Source organism: Coffea arabica, chromosome 4c, assembly GCF_036785885.1.
Source record: "Coffea arabica cultivar ET-39 chromosome 4c, Coffea Arabica ET-39 HiFi, whole genome shotgun sequence".
Classification (NCBI taxonomy): Eukaryota; Viridiplantae; Streptophyta; class Magnoliopsida; order Gentianales; family Rubiaceae; genus Coffea; species Coffea arabica.
Genome location: NC_092316.1, coordinates 1,362,441 through 1,385,842, shown reverse-complemented (window position 1 = coordinate 1,385,842; position 23,402 = coordinate 1,362,441). Strand labels below are relative to the sequence as shown.

Here is a 23,402-nt window from a genome sequence, read left to right as displayed (position 1 = left end):
CTAGACCAAATAAACTAAATGTCCTACCTTACCTTCTCCAACTCAATTCTCGATGCAGCTGAATGATAGCATGAATCCGTTCAAATAAAACTATGAATTTTATTACTGTTTGTTAGTCACGTGCAAGTAAAATTTTATTCTGAAATTTAAAATCATTTTATGTATGTTAAATAAAATACTACACTCTTCCAAAAAAAAAAAAAAGACATTTCCATTTTCATCACCACCAACATAAAAAAAAAGAAAAAAAAATCACCTTCTGGAATAAAGCTAAGCAACCACCGGCCTTTGACTGGTGGCCACCACTAAAACATTAAAACTTAGTAGGGTGGGATGTTATGGATTCAGGATTCAAATCATGCCTTCCATCAATTGTCACATTAAGTGGCTCTGCTCAAAAAATCACGTACCCGTCTGATTAGGTAGCGGTTCAGTCTCTTCTTGATTACTCTTGGGTCTCTTCAGGTCCGTCCCTCTCCTCCTAATATAGAATAGAATAAGTTATACAATAGTTATCGTCTTAGACAAAAAAAAAAAAAAAGGAATAAAGCTAAGCAAACCTAATCATAATTCTCTAAATTAGACTAGCCATAAATTTTCTCAACTCCCATTTTCAATTTTCTTTGATTGGGTAAAGTGAAGTTTCAAACATGGCCTTTGTAGAAGGAGGTTGATTCTGTCATTGTATTATGAGCTCAGATTCAGAAGACCCGATTCCGGCTCCGGACGAATCGCAAGATGTCAATTGTTGTCAAGTCTTCTTTCGTTTTTCTTTGCCTTTGCTTTCTCACATTGGAATTGCCACGTCACAACTACTTCCTTTTTACTTAGCTCTCAACGGATACTTATTACTCCCGTAACTAACTCCTATCGGAGCACTACAATGATTAATTAATTTTGGTATTATTCCTAATTAGCCTTCATAAAATTTTTTAATCCAGGGCAAATAGACAACAAAATATTTACTAGTACGCATTTACTTGAATTTACATTAAAGGGGAAAAAAAAAAAACTAAAAGCACCTTCTTAATAGCATGTTAATTACAACGCAAGGAAGAGAGAGTGACCGTAAAATGCTGGCATAGGTTCGCACTTGGAACGGAGAAAGGGCTCTTTTTCTTGCCCAGGTCTCCCTTTCTCGGTCTCTCCTCCCTCTCTTTCACATCTCTCTTGAATTTTCTCTCTCCTCCATTGCGATCTCTGCAACTTTTCTGTTTAATCTAATTCTTATTCGAATTGGGTTTGTTCTAAACTTCTCGTTAGAGCTGTGACTTCTTTAGTCTTGAGACCCACCTCATTCAAGGTACCCCTTTTATTTATCTATCTGATTTCCACGCCTTCCTGTTCGTTTCTGCATTTAATTAATGCGGGTGCGGGTGCGGGTGCAGTTAAATCCTTGGTAAATGGGATTTTGGTTCTTCTTTCTCGGGAATATTTTATTGGATTGTAAGAAATTAATCTACTTGTCATGAATTAAATTGTCGGCATTTGTTTTTTGTTTCAGGATATTTTTTTTTTGCGGCAATTTCAGCTGGGAAACGCAATGTGATGGTTTTCTTCAATTCGAAAGTCTATAATTCGATGTACATGTGAGTTTGAGAGGAAATTAAAGCGGGCCTCAGAGGTGTTATGGGAAAAGGTTGGATTTTTAGCCTTTATTTCTCGGAAATTTAAGCTGATTCTTCTTTTGATCCATCTTGATTTTAATGTTGTCTTTTGTGCTTTGCCGAAGATGCAGTTGTGATTGGGGTTTTAAAAGGAGTTGAGCCTCATGGTGATCCTATCAAAATTAGTTGAAATCTTGAGAATCTGGAGTTGCTAGTTTTCATTATGATTGATTTTATCGAAGTCACAGCCTGATAAATTTAATGGTTCAATTTTGAGTACTAGTCCGGTCAAGTCATTAATTTATGTTTCTGTACACGGGCTGTTTCAGGTAATGTCATGCTGATTTGCTGCAATTATCTTTTCCTCGGCTTCAGTCGTCCTTGAAGAATTTTAACTTAATTCTTCTAGAACAATGATATGAACTAGGAGGCCATTTGAGGGGGGCGGTGAAGATAGCGTTGTGGGTTTCTTCTGATGATTAGATCAGCTGTTATCTTCATATAAAGCTGAAAACCCATCAGAATGGCCCGGGGCAGGATAAGAGCGAAGCTCCGCAGGAGCAACCTGTACACATTTGCATGTCTCCGGCCAACCACTCAAGAGACCGAGGGGCCACATCAGTTCCAAGGCCCTGGTTATTCAAGAATGGTTTACTGTAACCAGCCTCATGTTCATGAAAAGAAACCTCTTAGATACCGATCAAATTATATATCCACTACAAAGTACAATATTGTTACATTTCTACCCAAGGCTATTTTTGAGCAATTCAGACGTGTTGCCAACTTATATTTTCTCCTGGCAGCAATCCTGTCACTTACTCCAGTTGCTCCATTCTCAGCTGTCAGCATGATTGCTCCCCTAGCCTTTGTTGTTGGGTTGAGTATGGCAAAGGAAGCTTTGGAAGATTGGCGGAGATTTATGCAGGATATGAAGGTTAATTTACGTAAAACTAGTGTACATAAAGGAGATGGTGTGTTTGGTTATAGGTCATGGAGGAAGCTTCGGGTTGGAGATATAGTGAAAGTGGAAAAGGATAAATTTTTTCCTGCAGATATCCTTCTTTTATCATCTAGTTATGAAGATGGAATCTGTTATGTGGAAACTATGAACTTAGATGGGGAGACAAATTTGAAGGTAAAAAGAGCTTTGGAGGCAACTCTAGCTTTTGATGAAGATTTATCATTCAAGGACTTCACTGCTACAATAAGATGCGAAGATCCCAATCCTAATCTTTACACTTTTGTGGGTAATCTGGAATATGATCGTCAGGTTTATCCTCTTGATCCCAGTCAGATTCTCCTCAGAGACTCGAAGCTCAGGAATACCGCCTATGTCTATGGAGTGGTGATATTTACGGGTCATGATAGCAAAGTTATGCAGAATGCAACCAAATCACCATCAAAAAGGAGTAAGATTGAAAAGCAGATGGACAAAATAATATACATACTTTTTACCCTTCTTGTCTTGATTTCTCTGATTAGCTCAATAGGCTTTGCTATCAAGGTGAAGTACCAGTTGCCAAACTGGTGGTACTTGCAAGCCCCGGATAGCCAGAACTTCTACAATCCACTCAGGCCCGAGTTGTCAGGCACATTTCATCTAGTCACAGCTCTCATATTATATGGATATTTAATACCAATATCCCTATACGTGTCAATTGAGGTTGTCAAGGTCCTGCAAGCATTGTTCATCAATAAGGACATTAACATGTATGATGAAGAGACAGGAACTCCTGCTCAAGCAAGGACATCAAACTTGAATGAGGAGTTAGGCCAAGTTGATACGATCCTTTCTGATAAAACTGGAACTTTGACATGTAACCAGATGGACTTCCTCAAGTGCTCAATTGCTGGAACTTCATATGGCAAGAAAGCTAGCGACGTGGAAGTCGCTGCAGCAAAGCAGATGGCAATGGACCTTGAGGGGCAAGATCCTGAGTTAGCAAATGTAGTGACTCCGAAGAATCATACAACCCTTCCCTGGGAAAGCAATGGGCAGGAACTTCAGGCATCAGAAATAGAATTAGAGGCAGTTATTACCTCAAAAGATGAAACAGACCGAAAACCTGCTATAAAAGGGTTCAGCTTTGAGGATGACCATCTTATGGATGGAAATTGGTTAAAAGAGCCCAACACAGATTTCATCTTACTATTTTTTAGAATACTGTCTCTTTGTCATACTGCAATTCCTGAGCTAAATGAAGAAACTGGCACTTTTACTTATGAAGCAGAGTCACCCGATGAAGGTGCATTTCTGGTTGCTGCTAGAGAATTTGGGTTTGAATTTTGTAAAAGAACTCAATCAAGTGTATTTGTTCGGGAGAGATATCCTTCTTTTGACAAGCCTGTTGAAAGGTGAGGGTTTTATTTTTGGAGGTCACAAATCTATTTACCCTTGTTTGGTTAATTGTGTTTTATGCTTTTGTGTAAAATTCCAGGGAGTTCAAAGTTCTCAACCTGCTAGATTTTACAAGCAAAAGGAAGCGAATGTCTGTTATTCTTCGTGATGAGAATGGGCATATTCTTCTTCTATGCAAAGGCGCAGACAGGTTCCTTTTCAACATCTGTGTCCGTCTGTCTTTTATCGCCTGGTCCATACTTCCGAAATGTCTATATATAGTGTAATGTTGCATTCCAAGAAAAACAATCAAGTTAGAGTACCTGTAGAGAATATGCATATATTTTATTAGCAATTCATCCTTTTGTGCTTCACTTGCAACACCTTGGGAAACATCAAAAGGGAAAAAGAAATGTTGCAGTCCTGTGGTGTGGTGGGTGGTTGAGCTTGTACATTTGGCTGCATGCAAGCTTCTGGCTTGTGTAATTAGACATCAGACAGGAATTGTTTTGAGACCTTTTCTGATTGCTTCTACTCAGATGTGGCCTAGCCTAATGAAGTTGTTCCTTTCCTTGGATTACACAGCATCATCTTTGATAGATTGTCAAAACATGGGAAAATGTTTATTGAATCCACCACAAAGCATTTGAATGAATACGGGGAAGCTGGTCTGCGTACACTGGCACTTGCCTACAGGAAGCTCGATGAAGCTGAGTATACTGCCTGGAATGAGGAGTTTTGCAAAGCAAAAACTTCAATCGGTGGTGATAGAGAAGGAATGCTTGAACGTGTATCTGATATGATGGAAAGGGAACTGATCCTTGTTGGTGCAACTGCTGTGGAGGACAAACTGCAGAAAGGGGTATAAATGAATTTTTTGATGCCTGAATAATTGTTGCTTTAAAGTTTGTCTTACCTTCCATAGCTTGTCGTTTCTTAGGTGCCTCAGTGCATTGATAAACTGGCACAAGCTGGACTTAAGCTCTGGGTGCTGACAGGTGATAAGATGGAAACTGCAATTAACATAGGGTCAGTCTCCTCCTATAGTAAGCTGGTTTTGTCTACTGGACTTGACAATTAATGCTTGCATAATCACAAAGCTCAAACTGTTGTTTCTTTTGTACAGATTTGCTTGTAGTTTGCTTCGACAGGGTATGAAGCAGATATGTATAGCAGCAAATGCAGACTCATTAGCTCAAGATCCAAAAAAGGTAGCTATCTACTGGAAAATTATGCAAAGCTTAGGCTGAAGCTTACTAAATTTTGCATTCTCCTTTTGTTTTTATCTGACTCATCAGGCTGTAAAGGACAGCATTTCGATGCAAATTGCCAATGCGTCTCAAATGATCAAACTTGAAAAGGACCCCCATGCTGCATTTGCATTGATCATTGATGGGAAATCTCTGACTTATGCCCTGGAAGATGATATGAAGTACCAGTTCTTGAATTTAGCAGTTGACTGTGCATCTGTCATATGCTGCCGTGTCTCTCCTAAGCAGAAGGCTCTTGTGTGTAATTTGTTCTATTTGCCTGTGGGATTTTCTTTAAGATCTTCTTTGTGCTACTCATATCTAGACTTAGCTGCTTTTCTACTACGTTTGACTTTCTCTCTTGTCCTTTCTCCATTCTGTTTCCATTGACCTTTATTAGGTCACGAGATTAGTAAAAGAAGGTACTGGAAAGACAACCCTAGCCATTGGTGATGGTGCAAATGATGTTGGAATGATTCAAGAAGCAGATATCGGTGTTGGCATCAGTGGTGTGGAAGGAATGCAGGTTTGTGAAGTATCTTACTTACTTCCATTTGAAATATGAGGCCTTGCAGAATAGTCTGCATAATGATGTGTCAGATGCAGCTGCAAAAGTTCCACCTTTGAAAGTTCTCAACCCTCCGAAAGCAATTAATTTGCATTTGCCGTCATATGTTGTTTATAAAACAACTGCTATTTGCATCGAAGGCCTGCTAAAGCACTCAGGCTTACTCTTTGGAATATAAAACATCTATTCTGCTGAAAGGATTACATGTAGCCTGGATTTTCAATTAGATAAGAAAGGGTAGTTAGTGTGTTATCTTTAGATGCTGGGAATAAATGAAGCGGAATGTTAGGAAGCATCTGAAATTGTCAAAGTAGTTGCCTCTTAATTGTTATTGACGTCTTCTGGCCTATGTACAAAAACCTCCAACTGTTCTATAATTACATGTCATTATTCAACTTCCTTCAAACTGTCAAGTAAGTTAACTGTATGTTGCATGGAAGCATCATAACTCCAGGCTGCACTTTGCTTATCCTTCCCTACGTGTACTTCTTTTATCTATGGACTATGTTGCCTACTAGGATTTCATAAATTCACTTTAGTAAACATGGTTTGGTTTTGAGCTGTTATGTTCAAGATGACAAATTTATCACCTCTTTACAGGCTGTGATGGCAAGCGACTTTTCTATTGCACAGTTCCGGTTTCTGGAGAGACTCTTGGTCATACATGGTCATTGGTGCTACAAGAGAATTGCCCAGATGGTAATACTCGGTCATGGATGCTCGTGTCTTTTCCATTCTTGGCAAATGTTTATGCTACTATTGAAAAGTCAAATATTTTTCTCTGGTCCATATCTGCTACCTTGCTTCATTCGCCTGTCAATTCTTACGATCCAATTTCTTTCAGATATGCTATTTCTTCTACAAAAATATTGCTTTTGGCCTCACTCTGTTCTACTTTGAGGCCTTCACTGGATTTTCTGGACAATCCGTATATGACGATTGGTATATGATACTATTCAATGTTGTGCTCACTTCGTTGCCTGTCATTTCGCTTGGAGTATTCGAGCAGGACGTATCTTCTGAAGTGTGCTTACAGGTTAGATTTAAAGTTATGCTCTTTTTTCTGGCGTTTGCTATGTTTTTGTTCGAGCGAACAACGGATCTAGCGCTCCATGCTGATACAGAAGTAACCCGCTGTGCAGTTTCCTGCACTGTACCAACAAGGGCCCAAAAACTTGTTCTTCGACTGGTATAGGATATTCGGGTGGATGGGGAACGGTCTATACACATCCCTCATCATTTTCTTCCTCAACGTCATCATATTTTACGACCAAGCTTTCCGAGCTGGAGGTCAGACTGCGGATATGAGTGCTGTGGGCACAACAATGTTCACGTGCATCATCTGGGCTGTGAACTGCCAGATTGCACTGACGATGAGTCACTTCACCTGGATACAGCACTTCCTGGTATGGGGCAGCGTTGTGACTTGGTACGTTTTTCTCTTCATTTACGGGGAGATGTCTCCGGTCTTCTCTGGTAATGCCTACAAAATCCTCGTGGAAGCTTTAGCCCCTGCCCCAATATATTGGTCTACCACCCTCATAGTAACAGTCGCATGCAACCTCCCCTACTTAACTCACATAGCATTCCAAAGATGTTTCAATCCCATGGACCACCACGTCATTCAAGAGATCAAGTACTATAGGAAAGATGTTGAGGATCGGCATATGTGGAGGAGGGAGCGATCCAAGGCAAGGCAAAAGACCAAAATCGGGTTCACTGCACGGGTGGACGCAAGAATCAGGCAATTGAAAGGGAAATTGCAAAAGAAATATTCAACCTTGGGAGGACGTAGCACCTTGGCTTCATCTTGATTGTGCATTTTTTTTTTTTTTAACTCTTTTTTCTTCCTGTTTTGGCTTCTAGTATAGCATATATTTTTTTTTTCTTTTCCTTTTTAGGCCATCTTCAGTTTTTTATATATGGTCCCTTCTACGGCTCATTCTTAACATTTTTTTTGGCCTAGTATACTAGCATAGTACATAGCGAGCGAGCGAGCGAGCGAGAGAGAGAGGGTTCATTCATTACGTCAAAGCTTTTTGGCTGTTGTATGTATTGATTCAATATTAAGCTGTCTATTGCAAGCTTTTGAAATATAGCCAATGCATATTTTTGCCCTCCTCCTCCGCCTCCTCACTGCAGTTGAAAAAAAAAGTATATAAATACAAGAGAGAGTTAGAAAAATTGTTAATGTGAGGTAACATTCGGGGTGAATATTAGAGTCCGACACCCGTTAGGAAAAATTCTTTAATTATTTGTTAAACAATTTCACCTCTCTCTCTCTCTCTCTCTTTTTAATGAGCGTCATTTTCAAAGGACAAGAGTGCTGCTCCCTGGACCCGTCGGCTGTGGTCGTCTTGCCTTAGAATTTAAAACGAACGGAACCGTTTGAATTGTATTTTTTGTCATTTTTTATGAAAAAATTATTATAATATAGTAATTTGATGTAAACGAAGAAAAAAGATAATAGAGAAATGTGACGATGAAAAATCACGTAATTTTTGGACAGAAAAGAGCCACATATATATGACGTCACATTGACTGCAAACATATCGGACAGACAGCTACGAAAACAAAACTGCAAAAGGGTTGTCCGCGCCGAAAACGAACTCGTACAATGTCGTCTTGTCAGAAGATTTCTCAAATTACTAAAACGACGTAAGAAGAAGAATCCCAGAAACCCCGTATACCCCCCACATTTAACCCCCACCACCCCAGCACCCCTTCCCCTCTCTGGGTTCCAAAAAACAAAAAAAAAGAGGAAAAAAAGAGGTTACTGCAGCCAAAAGAGTTGTAGATGTAGTCGCAGTAGAAAAACGTACGGTAAAACTGGAGGGTAAATGAATGAATAAACAAAAAGCAATTAATAAGTGTAAAAACCGCTAGTGCTTCCATTGGATCAAAGCTCCCACGGAGAAGCCATGATTTGATACCCATCCCCTCCTGCCCCCTGAGAACTTCCCATCCACACCAACCCCCCCCCCCCCCCCTCCCCGAAAACCCCACCAACGAAAAAAAAAAACCAAAACCACTCCCAATTTACCTTTGCCAGTTTTTTCAATTAATGCAGAATTAGACGAGTTGCTAGGTTTTTCTCATTTTTCTTAAGCTGCTTTAGGAAGGGGAAAAATTTTTTTTAAAAAAAAAGACTTTCACTACGTTGATATATGTATATTTTTCGGTTCTTTTATATCCTCGAGTCGTTTTTACAAACGCATTTCGTCTACATAACAAGCGTTCATATGCTAGGATTTTGTTTCAATTTAATTTAATTTTGTTGATTCTTTAAGAGATAAAATTATTAAGTTAGGGTTTGCGTTGGATTGTTGAATATTCCAGCCGAACTGGAATGGAGCCTCGTGTCGGTAATAAGTTTCGGTTAGGTCGAAAAATCGGCAGCGGCTCATTTGGGGAGATCTATCTTGGTTTGTCTATATACTAGGATGCTCTTAGATTTTTCTTCTCTGACATTTATTTATGATTTTGTTTGTGCAAGTAAATTTTCTGATTGGAATTTTAATGTGATATTTTAGGTACTAATATTCAAACTAATGAAGAGGTTGCTATCAAGCTTGTAAGTGAATTGTCTCCAATTTTAGTTTTTTTCTTTCGTCCGCTTTAATTTTTGTATTTGAAACTTTTAAGTGTCTGCTTTTGGGGATTGATCCTATTTAAACCCAAAGCTTTTTTTTTTTTTTTTTTTTTTAATGTGGCATCTGGTCTATTTTTTGACTTGGTTGCTAGCTTAGGTTAAGATTTTTCTTTTTCTTTTTTTTTTTTTTGGGTAAAAGCTCAGGTTAAGAATGTGATGTGCGTGGTGATTTCATTGTTTTCCCACATGAATTCGAAATAAGTGAGCTGTATGGGTTGGGCTTTGACATATATAGGTTCCATTTCTGATGAATGCTGGCTAAGGTTTGTTTGAATTTGGATTTGCAATAATTGAAATGTAAGGCGAGGCCAAGGATATCGCAGAAGGCTTTTGCTATTGCTAATGCAAGATGAGTTGCGGGCATTAGCTGTTTTAAGAATCAAGATTGCGCTTTGTACTATATTTTCTTATAGGGTTTGATAAGGAACAAACTTCTTGGTGGCCAAGATTGTAGTTTGATAGAAATTGAGTGGTAAATTAAACTGAGCAACTCATATCTTGTGAGAGGTTCATCATAATATTTTGAGATACTTTCTTTGTTTATCTTTTGTTCTATACATACTGGGTTGAGGTAAGAAGTTGGAAATTTGTGGTGTGGTGTTGGTCTTTTTATTCAGTTTGTGTTATGTCACCAAACTTCTTTAGACTGATTAACAGAAGAAATATTTTATTTTCAGTTCTTTGATTGCATTTTCCTTTCCTTTATACTCAGGAAAATGTCAAGACAAAGCATCCGCAGTTATTGTATGAATCAAAGTTGTATAAAATACTGCAGGGAGGAAGTAAGAACTCTTTTGTCAGAGTAGTTATTAGTAGTGATCTTTTAGAAATGCAAATTTTATCAGTTTTATATCCTCATCAGTTGGCAATTTTTTGAAATTTTGGTAGCTGGAATTTCAAATGTTAGATGGTTCGGAGTCGAAGGAGACTATAATGTTCTCGTGATGGATTTACTGGGTCCTAGTCTTGAAGATTTATTTAACTTCTGCAGTAGAAAGCTGTCTTTGAAGACTGTTCTAATGCTTGCCGATCATATGGTTGTCTCACTGTTTCTCATTTGTTTATTAAAAATGTCCCTCTTGTTGCCTTTGTTGTAAGTTTTACATTCTTTTCAGATTAACCGGGTTGAATTTGTTCACTCCAAATCTTTCTTGCATCGGGATATCAAACCTGACAACTTCCTTATGGGCTTAGGGAGACGTGCAAACCAGGTGCACTCTGATGCTTTTTCTCATCCTTTGTTTTACTTGCTTGATTTTGTGGTCTCTTTTGATTCATCCTGACGCTCAGTCATTGTAGGTTTATGTCATCGATTTTGGACTCGCTAAGAAGTATAGGGACTCGTCTACTCACCAACACATTCCATATAGGTGAGCTCTCTGGATTTCTATGTGGTTAATGATGCTCCAATTCAAAGGGTTTTGGTATTAGTTGGGTAAAGTGATTGACTTGTTTCGTATATAACCCAAATATTAGCACAAATATCATATTTAAAGATTGTAGATCGTTGTCCTCTTTTGCCTTTTCTTTGATTTTCAGTTAAAATTTCTGGTCTTGATTCTATTGTTTTCTAGTTTTAATAAGATTATCATTTTCCTATCGGTCTGACTTAACATGTTTGATCTAATTATCCTTTATAAGAAAGTTCTAAGCGCAAATCATCAGGAAAGGGAAACTTTTGGTATGGGGTACTGTGTTTCTGTTTAAAACTCAGCTCAACAAAGCAAGGGATGAGCAACTAAAGAGACTAATCTCCAAAGGATGCTATGACCCCACCTTAGCAGGTGTTCCTTGATCTAAAAGAAAAACAACAGAGCCTAACCTATGCTTGTGGTAGTCATTCTGTAAGTGCATTTTAATGAAATCTAGAAATAACTAGGGCTCTCTGTTAAGTATTTGGCCCGCTTACTGAGAATCTCTGTTGCTTAGTGTTTTACTCTTCTTTTTCCAGGTTCTTGATGGTTGTTTAGGTGGATAACTCAGTTGAGTTGTGTTTCCTGTAATTATTTTGATAAGTACTCTTTATGTCACAGATCATTTGTATTCATCCTGTATTATACTTGTTTCTGGGGTGCTTCTAGTTTTCTATATTATCTACCTTAGTTAGCAAATTACTGATGTATATATCTTGTTCAATGTTGAGTTCAGAGAAAACAAGAATCTGACTGGAACAGCCAGATATGCAAGTATGAATACTCACCTTGGCATTGGTAAGCTTGTTGCCTTTTTGCTCTTGCTTGTATCTTTTTCTATATATCAATTACTTCTATTTACATCTGACATTGTTCTTCTTGATGTGGTGTTTACTTCTCAGAACAAAGTCGAAGGGATGACTTAGAATCGCTGGGATATGTTCTTATGTACTTCTTAAGAGGGAGGTATATTTCAATTATTTTGTGTGTTTAATCTCTTTTTCCATCATAGATATGCACTCACCAACACCAAAGTCTATAGTCTGCCTTGGCAGGGGCTGAAAGCAGGCACCAAGAAACAGAAGTATGAAAAAATCAGTGAAAAGAAAGTTTCGACCTCCATTGAGGTAAATTTCTTATGGGATTACCGAGGCCATTACTTGTCTATCTTCTGAGATTAACTGCAAACTGTATTTTCTTCGGTCTAGGCTTTATGTCGTGGCTATCCTACAGAGTTTGCTTCCTATTTCCATTACTGCCGTTCCCTTAGGTTTGATGATAAACCAGATTATGCCTATCTTAAGAGAATTTTCAGAGACCTATTCATCCGGGAAGGTTTGATAATACCACCTTTACTTAAGCTATTTTGGTTTTGGAAACTTGAAAAGGCATTATGATCTGTTACATTTTGAATTGTAACGTCATTCTTTCCCTTCTCCAACCTCGCCTTGTTTTCCAGGCTTTCAATTTGATTATGTATTTGATTGGACAATCTTAAAATATCAGCAGTCACAGCTTGCCAATCCTCCTTCTCGTGCTCTTGTAAGTGACATAGAAGCTCTGTTTACATTTTTTAATGGCCCCGTGGTTGTCAGATGATTACTATGTGTTTTTCCGGATAGGGTACAACTGTTGGAACTAGTTCGGGAATGCAGGTCAGTGCTGCCAATCATGATAGGCAACAAGGTGAGTATCCTACAATTGTCCTGCTACCTATTGTAGTTCTACAAGTACTGGGCTTTCTTATTCATAAATATGAGGTCCATGTACCATCTGTTTTCTTTTGTATTTTTCCTTTGTTTTTACAGCACAAACTTGATCGAGATGCATTCATTTTGGCGAGGCAATTTCTCTTCAAGAATATGTAGATTTTTTTTTGGTAGTTGTAACGTAACAGCTGTAACCTTTGCTTTGCTATGCAGGTGGCGAAGATGGTAGGCCTACTGGTTGGTCAACAGCTAATCAAGCTCGTAGTCGAAACACTGGAATGCAATTGAATTCCGGAAACTTCTCTAGACAAAAACCAAATGGTTTGGTGACTGGTAAAGAGGTCCGTCTCTCAAACCTAAAATCTATTAGCCACAATAGTCTTGCGCTCTTATCAGGCTTCTATAATTTCGTCGTCTTTTCTTATTTGGATGGGCACATGCATTTTGCAGGTTTCTAGTTCTATGTTCCTCCGTTCAAGTGGATCTTCAAAGCGACCTGCCGTTTCTGGTAGTCGTGTCCCTGCAATTTTGGTGGGTAATGAATCTGAACCGTCACGAACTCGTACAGCAGATGCAAGCCCAGGAGTTCTTCGTAAAATTTCCAGCACTGCACAAAGGACTTCTCCAGTTGTATCATCCGATCACAAGCACAGTTCTTCTAACGTGAAGATTTTTGAATCCACCATCAAGGGTATAGAGGGCCTGAGTTTTGGGAATGAAGAGACGTTGCACCATTAGCTACTGCGTGTGATTCATTTCTTACTGCAAATCTTGGTATAATGAGCAAGCCTGTGGTTCGTCGGGGTAATGTTGGAGGCCTGCTATCCATCCACCTAGCTGAGGGTGAACGGGGTAGAAATTGGGAGCGTAATTCGAACTTGAAATGAGGAAGAAACGACAGGGGTTGTCAATGAAAGTTTAGATGCAGTTTTTTCCGCTACCTTCTGTCAGTGGTTCTTGGCGTTTAGCGTTCTCACATTTTTCTTGTTTCCGTCCTATATATATATATATATATGTCAGTCTCCTACATTAGGGTTTATGTCGACCACCTTGAGCAGAACTGTGGCCTATGTATTATGTACAATGGTGACTAAGAGGTATGTATTGGTTTGGTTGAGCTCAATTTGGTACATTTGAAGGTTGCAGCACGTAGCTTAATCTACTACTAATACATTTGCAAAAGGTTGATCTTCAAGCGTGCCGTGCCAATCATATTATTATTGTATCTGACGCGTGGGGCATTATTTTATACTTAGGATGTCCCCGAGGGGTGGGTCTGAGCACAAAATCCCGTGCTCTTAACAATCAAAATGACCATTCCCTCGTTGACTAGAAGAAGCTTGGGATGGCTCCAAATATCTTCCTTTGTGTTTGGAACTTGGAAGTTGATATTGACTGGCAAAATGCAGGGGTGACGTTTTTTTTTCAACTCCAGACCAGAAGGAAGCGTTTGTGCGGCCTGCCCTGCAAAATTTCTCGAAACCCCAACCGAACTTGTACTACTGACATTGATAAGGTGACTGGGAGATCTCTGCCTGTTTTCCATTTTTATAACGTTTAGAATCTCCATTACTATTTCAGCGAGCAAACAAATGAAAGAAAGACGTGCCCCGGATTGCTGATCATGGAGATACTTGCATTACATTACGACCCAGTGGACGGCATTTTTTCAAACAAAAGTTGCTATATTTTTCGTGAATACATTTTCTAATCACCTTTTTACATCACATATATTAGATAGTTACAGAAATTTTTCCACAAAAAGTTCAGAAAAAAGCAATCGGCTGACCAAAGGCCGAACTTATCGACTCCTGCTTGCTACTAATAGGGTAGGTAGTAACGACTGGTAAATGTACTCAATTGACCGGCACCCTCAAAGTCAACGACAGGCATTAGTAGGCCGGCTGGGTGAAGAAAGCAATGCGCTTTTTCCAACAGAAATCAAGTGGACATTTAATATAAAGCACACTGCATTGCTTAATACTACTACAGAAATAACAACTCAAGATAATAATAATGCGATGATGATGTTATTGTTATGATACTAGCATAATAAATAAGCGTAAGAATAACTACTACTACTAGTCTACTACTACTTCTGAGTTCTGTGGATGCTGGCTAGTTTCCAAAAGTTAAAAGAAGCTTGAGAAGGAAAGTCAAATTTGGAGCGTTTGTGCAGAAAGACTTGCGGCAAATTCGGGGACGAGCTCCAAGTAATCAAATTTCTGATGCAATGTTCAAGAACAGTAACAATGGATTTGTTTGGATTGTAAGCTATTTGGGATATTTTTACTGTAGCACTTTTTATAATGTGATGTATGTGAGATAAAAAGGTAATTGGAAAGATAAAAAGGTGCGTTGGAAATTGTAATGATGATATAAACAGATATAATTTGACAAGTAATGCTCAATCCAAACAAAAATTCTTACGTAACTTTCGATATAAATTTCTGCAATTTAGGTATCCATAATAATGATTTTGAGGTAAAATTTCACGGTTACATCAAAAGTGTACGAGTTTACACATCACTAATAAACTACGTTGTAAGAATTACACACACACACAAACAGGTTTGAACAAGACAACACTCAAATTATGTGAGAACTGAGCATTATTCCGTCTTTTCTTCACCCAAAACTAGAAGCCAATTATTATTATTATTGTTTCCCGAGACGTTAGCCTAATGCCACTAACCGACCCTATTCCTATTATTCCCAGTGCCTGATAAATTAACATCCAAATAAACAGCAGAAAAATGTACAAAATCGGCTGACATTTTGCAGTCATCATCAACACAGAGTCAGTAGTCAGGACACACATGATGATGAATAGCACAGAAACTTTTGAGATAGAGAGGCTTTTAGCGGTTTTGTACCAAGTGCATTGGATCTTCTTCTATGTGCAATGGTACAAGCAGAAAATGCCTCGACCTCATCTTCATCAACACACCAAAATTAACAGGCTAACAGCTCTCTTTCTTCACCTTTTCTTGTATTACTCCTGATTTGTTCATATGGTGGATGGCTTTGGAAAAATGAAAAGCAGCAATAATCTAGAACCGTTTTCGTAATCCCAGATGGTGGAACCAAGAATATATATATATATATATATATATATATATAGAAGGAAACCACGGATGATTCCATTCTTCCACACCTTGAAAAAAAATTAAACAGAATAGAAGGAAGAAGACAATCCAATAGCTTTGCCCAAGAGGAACGTAAGATGAGACAGTAATATTTATAGGATGGTATGTAATTCTCAAGTAAGTAAATGTATTCATGTTTATGAAGGAGAGGAGACTCGGTCATGGCCCATGGGGACAACTTCACAGGACAAGACCAATTATGTAACGACATGTTTTTTTCCCTCTTTCTTTTCCTTCCAGATGCTAAGACATTACTATACGACAATAATGATAACAACAAAAGATAATTAAGAATTAAAAGGGTGATTGGAAACAAGATCAAAACAATCTCTTTTTTGCTTTTCTTTTCTTTTCTTTTTTTTTCATTGCGGTTCTTCCTTGGGTGATAAAACAGACAAAATCAATGCCAAAATAAATGAATGAATCACCACAATCCATGAACAACATCCTTGATCCATCTGAAACTTTTCCTGAAAGAACCCTTCATTTTGCCTTCAACAGCATAGGCCTTATAGCTGACAACTCTCTTCTTCCTCTGCAACTCGGGATCACTAAAGCTCCAACTTTTTGAACTGGAAGCAACCCTGCTCTTGCTTTTCTTCATCTTCCCGTCCTTAGTTAAATCCTGCACGTAGGCTGGGGGCTGAGGAGGAGGAGGAAGAGGTTGGGTATAGGATGTATAAGAAGTGCTATAGCTCCTGAGTTCATGCATGCTAGGCGGGCCTGCTACTGCTGATGCTGCCCCGTCTCCATAGTAGCCATCTTCTCCACGCTGCATCCTTCCTTCCCTTGTTGATTTAGATCTAGTATATTTCTCCATCAAGATTAATTCAAATCAGCAAAGATCAACCAGCAAAAAGAAGAGAGAGAAGAGAGAGGATGAGAAGGTACAGGTGGGGAAAGCTACGAGGATTGAGGATTTGATGATTTTTCTTCAAGTGGTTGAATTCAATGGCGTGGCTCTTGTCTAGTGAGTAAATAAATGGAAACAACTCAAACAAAAATGGGGGATGGATGGTTAATTTTTTATTTTTTTCATTTTTCAATTCTTTAATGTGATATGCTACTACTAGTACTAATGAAAATCCTTTAATCATTAACGGAGTGCTGGTAGATGATGACTTTTCTTGATGGCAGTTTACTGTAAAATGTGGGACACTTTCTTGTTAGCACTACTACTCTGCTACTATTCCCTCCGTCTTACTGTAATAATACTGATTTTTTTTTTCATACAGTGTAAGAAAAAGTAGTTAATTTTATTGAAACAATAAATTTAGATAGTTATTTTTCTAAAATCTCATCACATTAATTAGAGTACAACTTTATGGAAATTTAAATTGATGATAAAAAAATAATCAACTCTCATTAAATGGAATAGATTTATAATAACAACAACTTACATCGAATAAGGGTATTTTAGAAAAATTAAAATACAACCACATTCTTCAATTGAAAAGTGAACTACAATTTGAGACATACGAATAAGAAAACAGGACTATCAAAGTAGGACGGAGGGAGTATTTTATTTCTTCGATTGTCGTAATAATAATTAACATAGCATGTTGTAGCGATGCCTCGTAACATGATGACTGGTCAAACAGAGCTAATCTGCCACGCATCCATGTGTTGAATCTCTCAAGCCGCCCCCCTCCCGGCGGCGACGCACCATTAGAAGTTTCAACCTGCAACAGTTGTGCTATTGCCGCAGCCCAGCCATTACCATTGAGTCCAAATTTGTCACTTTGGATGGTGAGACAGCATAGGAAACATTTGTCTTGATAACATATACTCCTATTAAACTTCTTGGGAGCGAAGGCCAAAGATCAGTTAAAACTAATCCAACACTCTTTCCTGCCCCAAACGGCGGACATTTGTCTCCCAACATTATGGCTAATCTTTTAATATGATCCCAGCACTACTGTTAGTGTAATTGACATAAATGCACTCAAAATTCATGTTGAGATCCCATTTCAGGCTTGGAGAAAAGTTTTGTTGATGAAAAATTACTGCAATTTAAGTATTGAATTACCACCGGTGTAGTGAAAAGTACTACGAGTAAGTAGTAGTGCATAACTAGGGAGAGAGAGAATGTGCTTATTATGACTTAGTGTATTATTGTAAGCAATGCAGAGAGAGAGAGAGAGTGTTGTGGGTATGATAAAGTGAATGAATAATCGGTGTGGCGTATCAGCTTGCAATAGAAATGAACCATGCGGTGCAACGGTCAGAGCCATTGAACCGGCTAATCCGGCACGGATTATTCAGAGCAGTTGTTTCGTTGAGGGACACAGAGAGTCAAAAGGCAAAAAGAACTTGAGCCTTTGTTAAAAGGGTTGTCATAATCGAAGCAAACGTTTTCTTCTTCTTTTTTTTGGCAACCTGAGTTGGAAAATTTGTGTCACATACACCCCTTTGTCCGCTACATACATTTATAATTTATTTGACGACTCTGCAAGATTCAACGCACACTTGAAGGTCGAACAAATGACAGACCAAACCAATGTCATAGAGGTCGAAATCTGGTGCCACAAATTCTCTCTTCTTTCTTTCCTTCTTTTTCAATTAACTATGGAAAACAAAAGGGAAGAAGAAAGGCAGGCCACAGCTAAACATATACGTAGAAAGATGGAATGGAGCAAAGCATAACTAGTAGTAAATCATAAAATTACCACTCTATAACGATATAAAAAAAAATGCCTCCGAACCGAAGAGTAAAATAAATGCTGGTATTAGACAAAATTTGGCGTGTCAAAAGAATGACAATTCAGAATCAATCACTACAAGCAACAAAATTTGGAGTGGCATACGTCCGCCAGGCTGAACCGCTAAGTTGACACTTGACAGACGCGTCCACCATGCTGCAAAATCAAGAACCATTATTGATTGTAAGACTCTTATCTAATGAATGAATGAATGAACGGACAAGCGGAAAAGCCAATGGAAGGAAGAAATGAAAGTTTTATGTATAATATATATTTTTGGGCGGGTAAAAGAAGAATTAAGTAACCACCTCAATTTAAGAAAAAGCCAAAATCAACCTCATCCAAGGAGATCAGCAACATTTTGTGGAAGTTCTTCGACAACCACATTGTAGAACTTCTGAATATCAAACAACATCTTCTCATCTTCCCTTGTCACGAAATTTATAGCAACTCCTTTTCTTCCAAACCGTCCACTTCTTCCTATGCGATGAAGATAGTTCTCCGGCTGAGTTGGAAGATCATAATTTATGACGAGAGATACTTGCTGGACATCAATGCCACGAGCCAAGAGATCAGTGGTGATGAGAATACGAGACGAACCAGAGCGAAATTCCCGCATTATTATATCCCGGGTATTCTGATCCATGTCTCCATGCGTAGCTGAGACTGTGTGGTCACGGCCTCTCATTTGGTCAGTAAGCCAGTCAACTTTGCGTCGAGTATTCACGAAAATCACACTCTGGGTGATGGCTAGAGTCTCATAGAGATCACATAAAGTTTCAAGCTTCCACTCTTCCTTTTCAACATTCACATAAAACTGTTTAATTCCCTCAAGAGTTAATTCATCACGCTTAACCAAAATCCTGACTGGCTTATTCATAAACTTTCTAGTGATTTCAAGGGCTTCAGGTGGCATGGTAGCGGAGAAAACTCCTACTTGAACTTTGGCAGGTAGAAGCTGAAAAATGTCATATATCTGGCAATAAAGACAAAATCAAGTGCTCAGTATCCAAAAAATTCTCAAAACCTCAAGAAAATGTTCAAGCAAAAACCAAGCGTCACTCTTCAAGTTTACAATATTGGAGGAAAAAAAAAACTGACTCTGCTTCATCAAATAGACAGTATAACATCTTCCACAAAAAGCAGAAAGCGCAACCAATTGACAAAAGAACTAAACATACAAAACCAGGTCAAGAATTTTAATGCCACTGCTACGCTGACAATAAATTCACCACTTCAGTAGAGATGATACAACAAAGATTACAATACATTCCAAGATTTTGAACAACTTGCTCATTTTAGGAATTATCAAAAATTGGTTGGTGATAGGCACAAAAGAAAAGCTCAAAACACACACAACTTAGAAAATCATAGCTCAGTACAGATGATACAGCAAAGACAGAAGACGTAGCATCAATGCCACAATATTATATCTCTCAGGAAACCATCAACCTTACAGAGGCACAGTAATCTCATGAATTCAACTCCCACTAGCAGTCCTATTCAAAGTTACCCCACCAGAGAAGGAACACCACAACTCCTATGAAGAAGGGTGACAAGTGAATAATCAGATTTCAAGTTAAAAGATATTTAGTTCAAATATAATACATTTGGACTGCAGAGCATTGCGTCATTATAGAGATACAATAGCATCCTTCAACATTGGATGAGTAGATATTTTGTGAACAATGAACCTTGAACACATTACTACGCAAACATCACAAGTGCCTCACCAGCAATAAAACAGATCAACATAGAGCTTTCATGAAGAAACGTTCAGCAGACACTAGAGGCAGGCTCAAATACAAACAAGAACCAATATACCTGATCCTTGAAACCACGTGACAGCATTTCATCTGCTTCATCCAGCACAAACATTTTAATGGAATCTGATCGAAGTGACTGCCTTCGCAACATGTCAAAAACACGACCAGGGGTGCCAACAACTACATGAACGCCAGCTAAAAGAATGCGCTGATCCTCACGAACACTGGTCCCACCTACACAAGCATGAACCTTCACACCTAGATAGTCACCAAGAGCTCGCATAACCTTTTCAATCTGTTGTGCAAGTTCCCGAGTGGGTGCCAGAACTAGAGCTTGGCATTGGACCAAACTATAATCAAGTTGCTGCAGAATTCCTGAACAGAAAGTAGCAGTCTTCCCTGTTCCAGATTGAGCTTGTTGAATAACATCAAGACCCTTGCAGAATGGAACAATACCCCTTTGCTGGATTGCAGAGGGCTTTTCAAAACCTTCCAAAGGAAGATAAAACATTGTCAACTTAACAAGCAAAACATCCTTTACATGTTTGAGAGAGAGAAACAAAAATAAAAGGTAAGATGTAGAATTATGGGACAAAAACATAAAAAGTGATATCCAAAATTTTGGGGAGACGAGGTTGGGGGGAAAAAAGCAAAATAACTAAGCAAAAGCCACTGGCAAGAGAAGTATTCCATTCAACGTTCCCCAAATTGACTCCAACACTAGCAAACTGACTTGGTATCATAAGACACCTTTTTTTTACTCCAATTATTGGTCCTATCGACATATGTGCTCAAAAAATTTAGAGAATATACAATTCAATCTAACTAAAACCAGCAAGCAGGTATAGATGAACTACTTTAAGATAGTATACACATACCGTAAGCATAAATACCCCTAAGAAGGTTCTCCTGTAGACCCATAGCATCAAAAGTATCATGAACCTCGTCATATGAAGTAAAGAAATCCTGTCCATCAGCTGACAGCCTGCACCGAATATTCATCAAGAAAAGGGTAATATGTTTACATATACCATCAAATTATAACATCCCATGATGATAAAACATCTCTAGAATACTCATAGAGGCAGTCCCTGAGATACAAGAAAAACTTACAACTCTTTCATTCTGGTGTCATATTGACGAGCATCAAATTGTGACCCTTCTGGTGCCATACCTGCCATGATTGCTACCTGCTTTGTCCATATGAAATAATAAGACCAACGGCAGTAAACCAAGAGCAATGCTAGTGCATTAGATGGAAAGAAATAAGCAGGCAGTCCACAGAAACTAATTGAAATATGCTTCAACTTGAAGCAAAAGGGAAGCATTTTATTTAATCAAAATATTCTCTTTTTTCTGTTTTGGGGGCTTTTTAATCCCAAAAGAGATGAAGAAGGTGGTGGAATGTGTAACAGAAGAGCCAAACTTGCAAACCACACAATACGGTGCACAAGCATTAAACTTCCGTTTCTATATCTGGGGATATTCCAGGAGGCAGGTCGCTTTCTAACAATGGATGAGGATATACGTCCTCAACCTAAAAGAAGCTCCTTTGCCTTCTCCCCAAAATCAAGAACCATCCAAAGGAAATAACAGTCCATTTAGGCTATGAAAAGAACTAATAAGGTAGAAAGCAAAATTCATGAAGATAGTGACCAGGAACCTAAGAGGCTATGATAAGAACTAAAAAGGACGGATTGCGGGTGTTTTAGTGGCAAGTGTCTATGCTATGTGGTTGTTGTAAAAGACAAAAACTTGCTAGATGTGTTTCGTTTGGAGAAGCAAAAACAACAATATCTTGTGTGCCCTGTAAAGTTGCAAAACGAAAATAAAGAAAAAACACTTATGATTTGAACTCGAGCCGCCTTGTTCTAATCTATTAACAGTTTTATCTTTTGACATATTCACGAAGAAAAGAATTGCATTCTGAACCAAAACCGTAAGGTGAATTGTGTGCATGAAGACCCCAACACATCCCATTACGATAAAAAAACGAAAAAGAAACAAATCCAAAAGGAGTCTAAAAAAGCTAAACAAATTACCCCTTCTATAAAAAGATATCGCCTTCGGACAACTCCAAAACCCAAATTTTTGCTTTATTAATCACAAACTGCTTGAAAAAACCAACAAGTTCGCCGCCGCCACCGTACGCAAGTCCCAATCACCCCTCCCCTTGGCCCGAAAAAAAATTCAAAAAAGAAATAGAATGGGAAAATTTTCAGAGTTGCTTTAAATTAAACAGGCAAAAGAGCTAACTGAAAAACGCAATAATTGGTTTAATAGCATTCATAATACACTCTGTGATACGCAGACAACAACAGAAACACGTAGATCTACAAAACCCTTGGCCGTAAACGAGACCCGATAAGGAAGAAATCTATATCCAATTCCATTAAGAAGGAGAAAGAAGGAGAGAGAGAGAGAGCGGCGGACGAACCTGAAATTGTTGATTGGTAATGTAAGAGGAAAAAAGAAGCTTTTATTGTCTGTTAAGATTGAGCTGAAGAACCGAAAGTACGTTCGTAACTACTTCTAAACATGAGAGAGATTTGTGTTCGCGACTCATCTCTTCCTTTTTATAGACTACTCCATACGAGATTTTGCTGCTTCGGTCCCAAAACCCTGTCCCTGTGGAATCTAAATTCCGTGATTTTCCCACTTTGCCCTTCTTCCCTTCCTCTTGTACTCGTCTTCCGTTCCCTCACTCCTGGGACCCACTGGATCATCCGCCGACCTTTTTTTTTTTTTTCTTTTTTTTTTTCTGTGTTTGATGTGTTTGGATCCTTAAATTTTTCAAAAATTAATTTTTTAAATACTATAAAAAATTTTAAAAAGTATTCTAAAAGATATTCTAAAAAATAGTCTTAATTTTTTTTAATGTTTAAAAAATATTCTAAAAACTCTACTACTCTTAAATATTCTAAAAACATTTCAAAATATACTCTAAAAACTCTGCTACAGTAAAAATTTCCAAAAATACCTCCAAATACAGATAAATTGTTTTTGGGTAAAGAAACACTCTGTTTGCGAATGGCTTTTTCCAAGTTCATTTAATTCCTTAAACTAGAATTTGCTTTGATCAATAAATTCATGAATACAAAAATAAAAATAATCAGAGTCAAGCCAAGCGCATCAATTTGCACATCCCTTGTGTACAGCAAGAAATTACGATATATTATTGATATATATAGATATATATTCCTATCCTGCAGTTAATTTTTCGCCACTCAATCGTAATTATGCATAATT

At 38.2% G+C, this 23,402-nt stretch overlaps 4 protein-coding genes across 7 annotated transcripts; 2 read left to right on the top strand and 2 right to left on the bottom strand.

Annotated features, from left to right (window-relative positions):
* Positions 1–1,054: 1,054 nt before the first annotated feature.
* LOC140003679 (probable phospholipid-transporting ATPase 4) lies at positions 1,055–7,883 on the top strand. Of its 2 annotated transcripts, none has more exons than XM_072045234.1 (12): positions 1,055–1,303; positions 1,505–1,639; positions 1,937–3,962; positions 4,046–4,156; positions 4,531–4,807; positions 4,886–4,974; positions 5,072–5,156; positions 5,244–5,453; positions 5,596–5,721; positions 6,364–6,462; positions 6,608–6,799; positions 6,906–7,883. In XM_072045234.1, the coding sequence occupies exons 3-12, from the start codon at positions 2,131–2,133 to the stop codon at positions 7,575–7,577; spliced, it is 3,693 nt and encodes a 1,230-aa protein (XP_071901335.1). In that variant the 5' UTR covers positions 1,055–1,303; positions 1,505–1,639; positions 1,937–2,130; the 3' UTR covers positions 7,578–7,883. The 2 variants fall into 2 exon arrangements, with proteins under 2 accessions (XP_071901335.1, XP_071901336.1); XM_072045235.1 differs by having other exon boundaries at positions 1,101–1,399.
* Positions 7,884–8,515: 632 nt separating this feature from the next.
* On the top strand, positions 8,516–13,731 carry LOC140003674 (casein kinase 1-like protein 1). 2 transcript variants are annotated; one of them, XM_072045233.1, is made up of 14 exons: positions 8,516–9,188; positions 9,297–9,337; positions 10,128–10,197; positions 10,304–10,452; positions 10,531–10,626; positions 10,715–10,785; positions 11,564–11,625; positions 11,730–11,793; positions 11,870–11,954; positions 12,036–12,162; positions 12,287–12,369; positions 12,450–12,513; positions 12,750–12,877; positions 12,987–13,731. In XM_072045233.1, the coding sequence occupies exons 1-14, from the start codon at positions 9,113–9,115 to the stop codon at positions 13,272–13,274; spliced, it is 1,404 nt and encodes a 467-aa protein (XP_071901334.1). In that variant the 5' UTR covers positions 8,516–9,112; the 3' UTR covers positions 13,275–13,731. The 2 variants fall into 2 exon arrangements, with proteins under 2 accessions (XP_071901334.1, XP_027125570.2); XM_027269769.2 differs by lacking the exon at positions 8,516–9,188 and having other exon boundaries at positions 10,323–10,452.
* A 2,378-nt stretch (positions 13,732–16,109) lies between these two features.
* Positions 16,110–16,505, bottom strand: LOC113741632 (uncharacterized). Its single transcript, XM_027269216.2, has one exon. The coding sequence runs from the start codon at positions 16,503–16,505 to the stop codon at positions 16,110–16,112; it is 396 nt and encodes a 131-aa protein (XP_027125017.2).
* Positions 16,506–18,332: 1,827 nt separating this feature from the next.
* On the bottom strand, positions 18,333–22,809 carry LOC113742814 (eukaryotic initiation factor 4A-11). Of its 2 annotated transcripts, none has more exons than XM_027270804.2 (6): positions 22,591–22,809; positions 21,267–21,343; positions 21,032–21,138; positions 20,212–20,642; positions 18,724–19,363; positions 18,333–18,543 (listed from the first exon to the last, which is right to left on the bottom strand). In XM_027270804.2, exons 2-5 carry the CDS (start codon positions 21,332–21,334, stop codon positions 18,725–18,727), a joined length of 1,245 nt encoding a protein of 414 aa, XP_027126605.2. In that variant the 5' UTR covers positions 21,335–21,343; positions 22,591–22,809; the 3' UTR covers positions 18,333–18,543; position 18,724. The 2 variants fall into 2 exon arrangements, with proteins under 2 accessions (XP_027126605.2, XP_027126604.2); XM_027270803.2 differs by having other exon boundaries at positions 18,696–19,363; positions 22,591–22,808.
* Between the last annotated feature and the right edge of the window lie 593 nt (positions 22,810–23,402).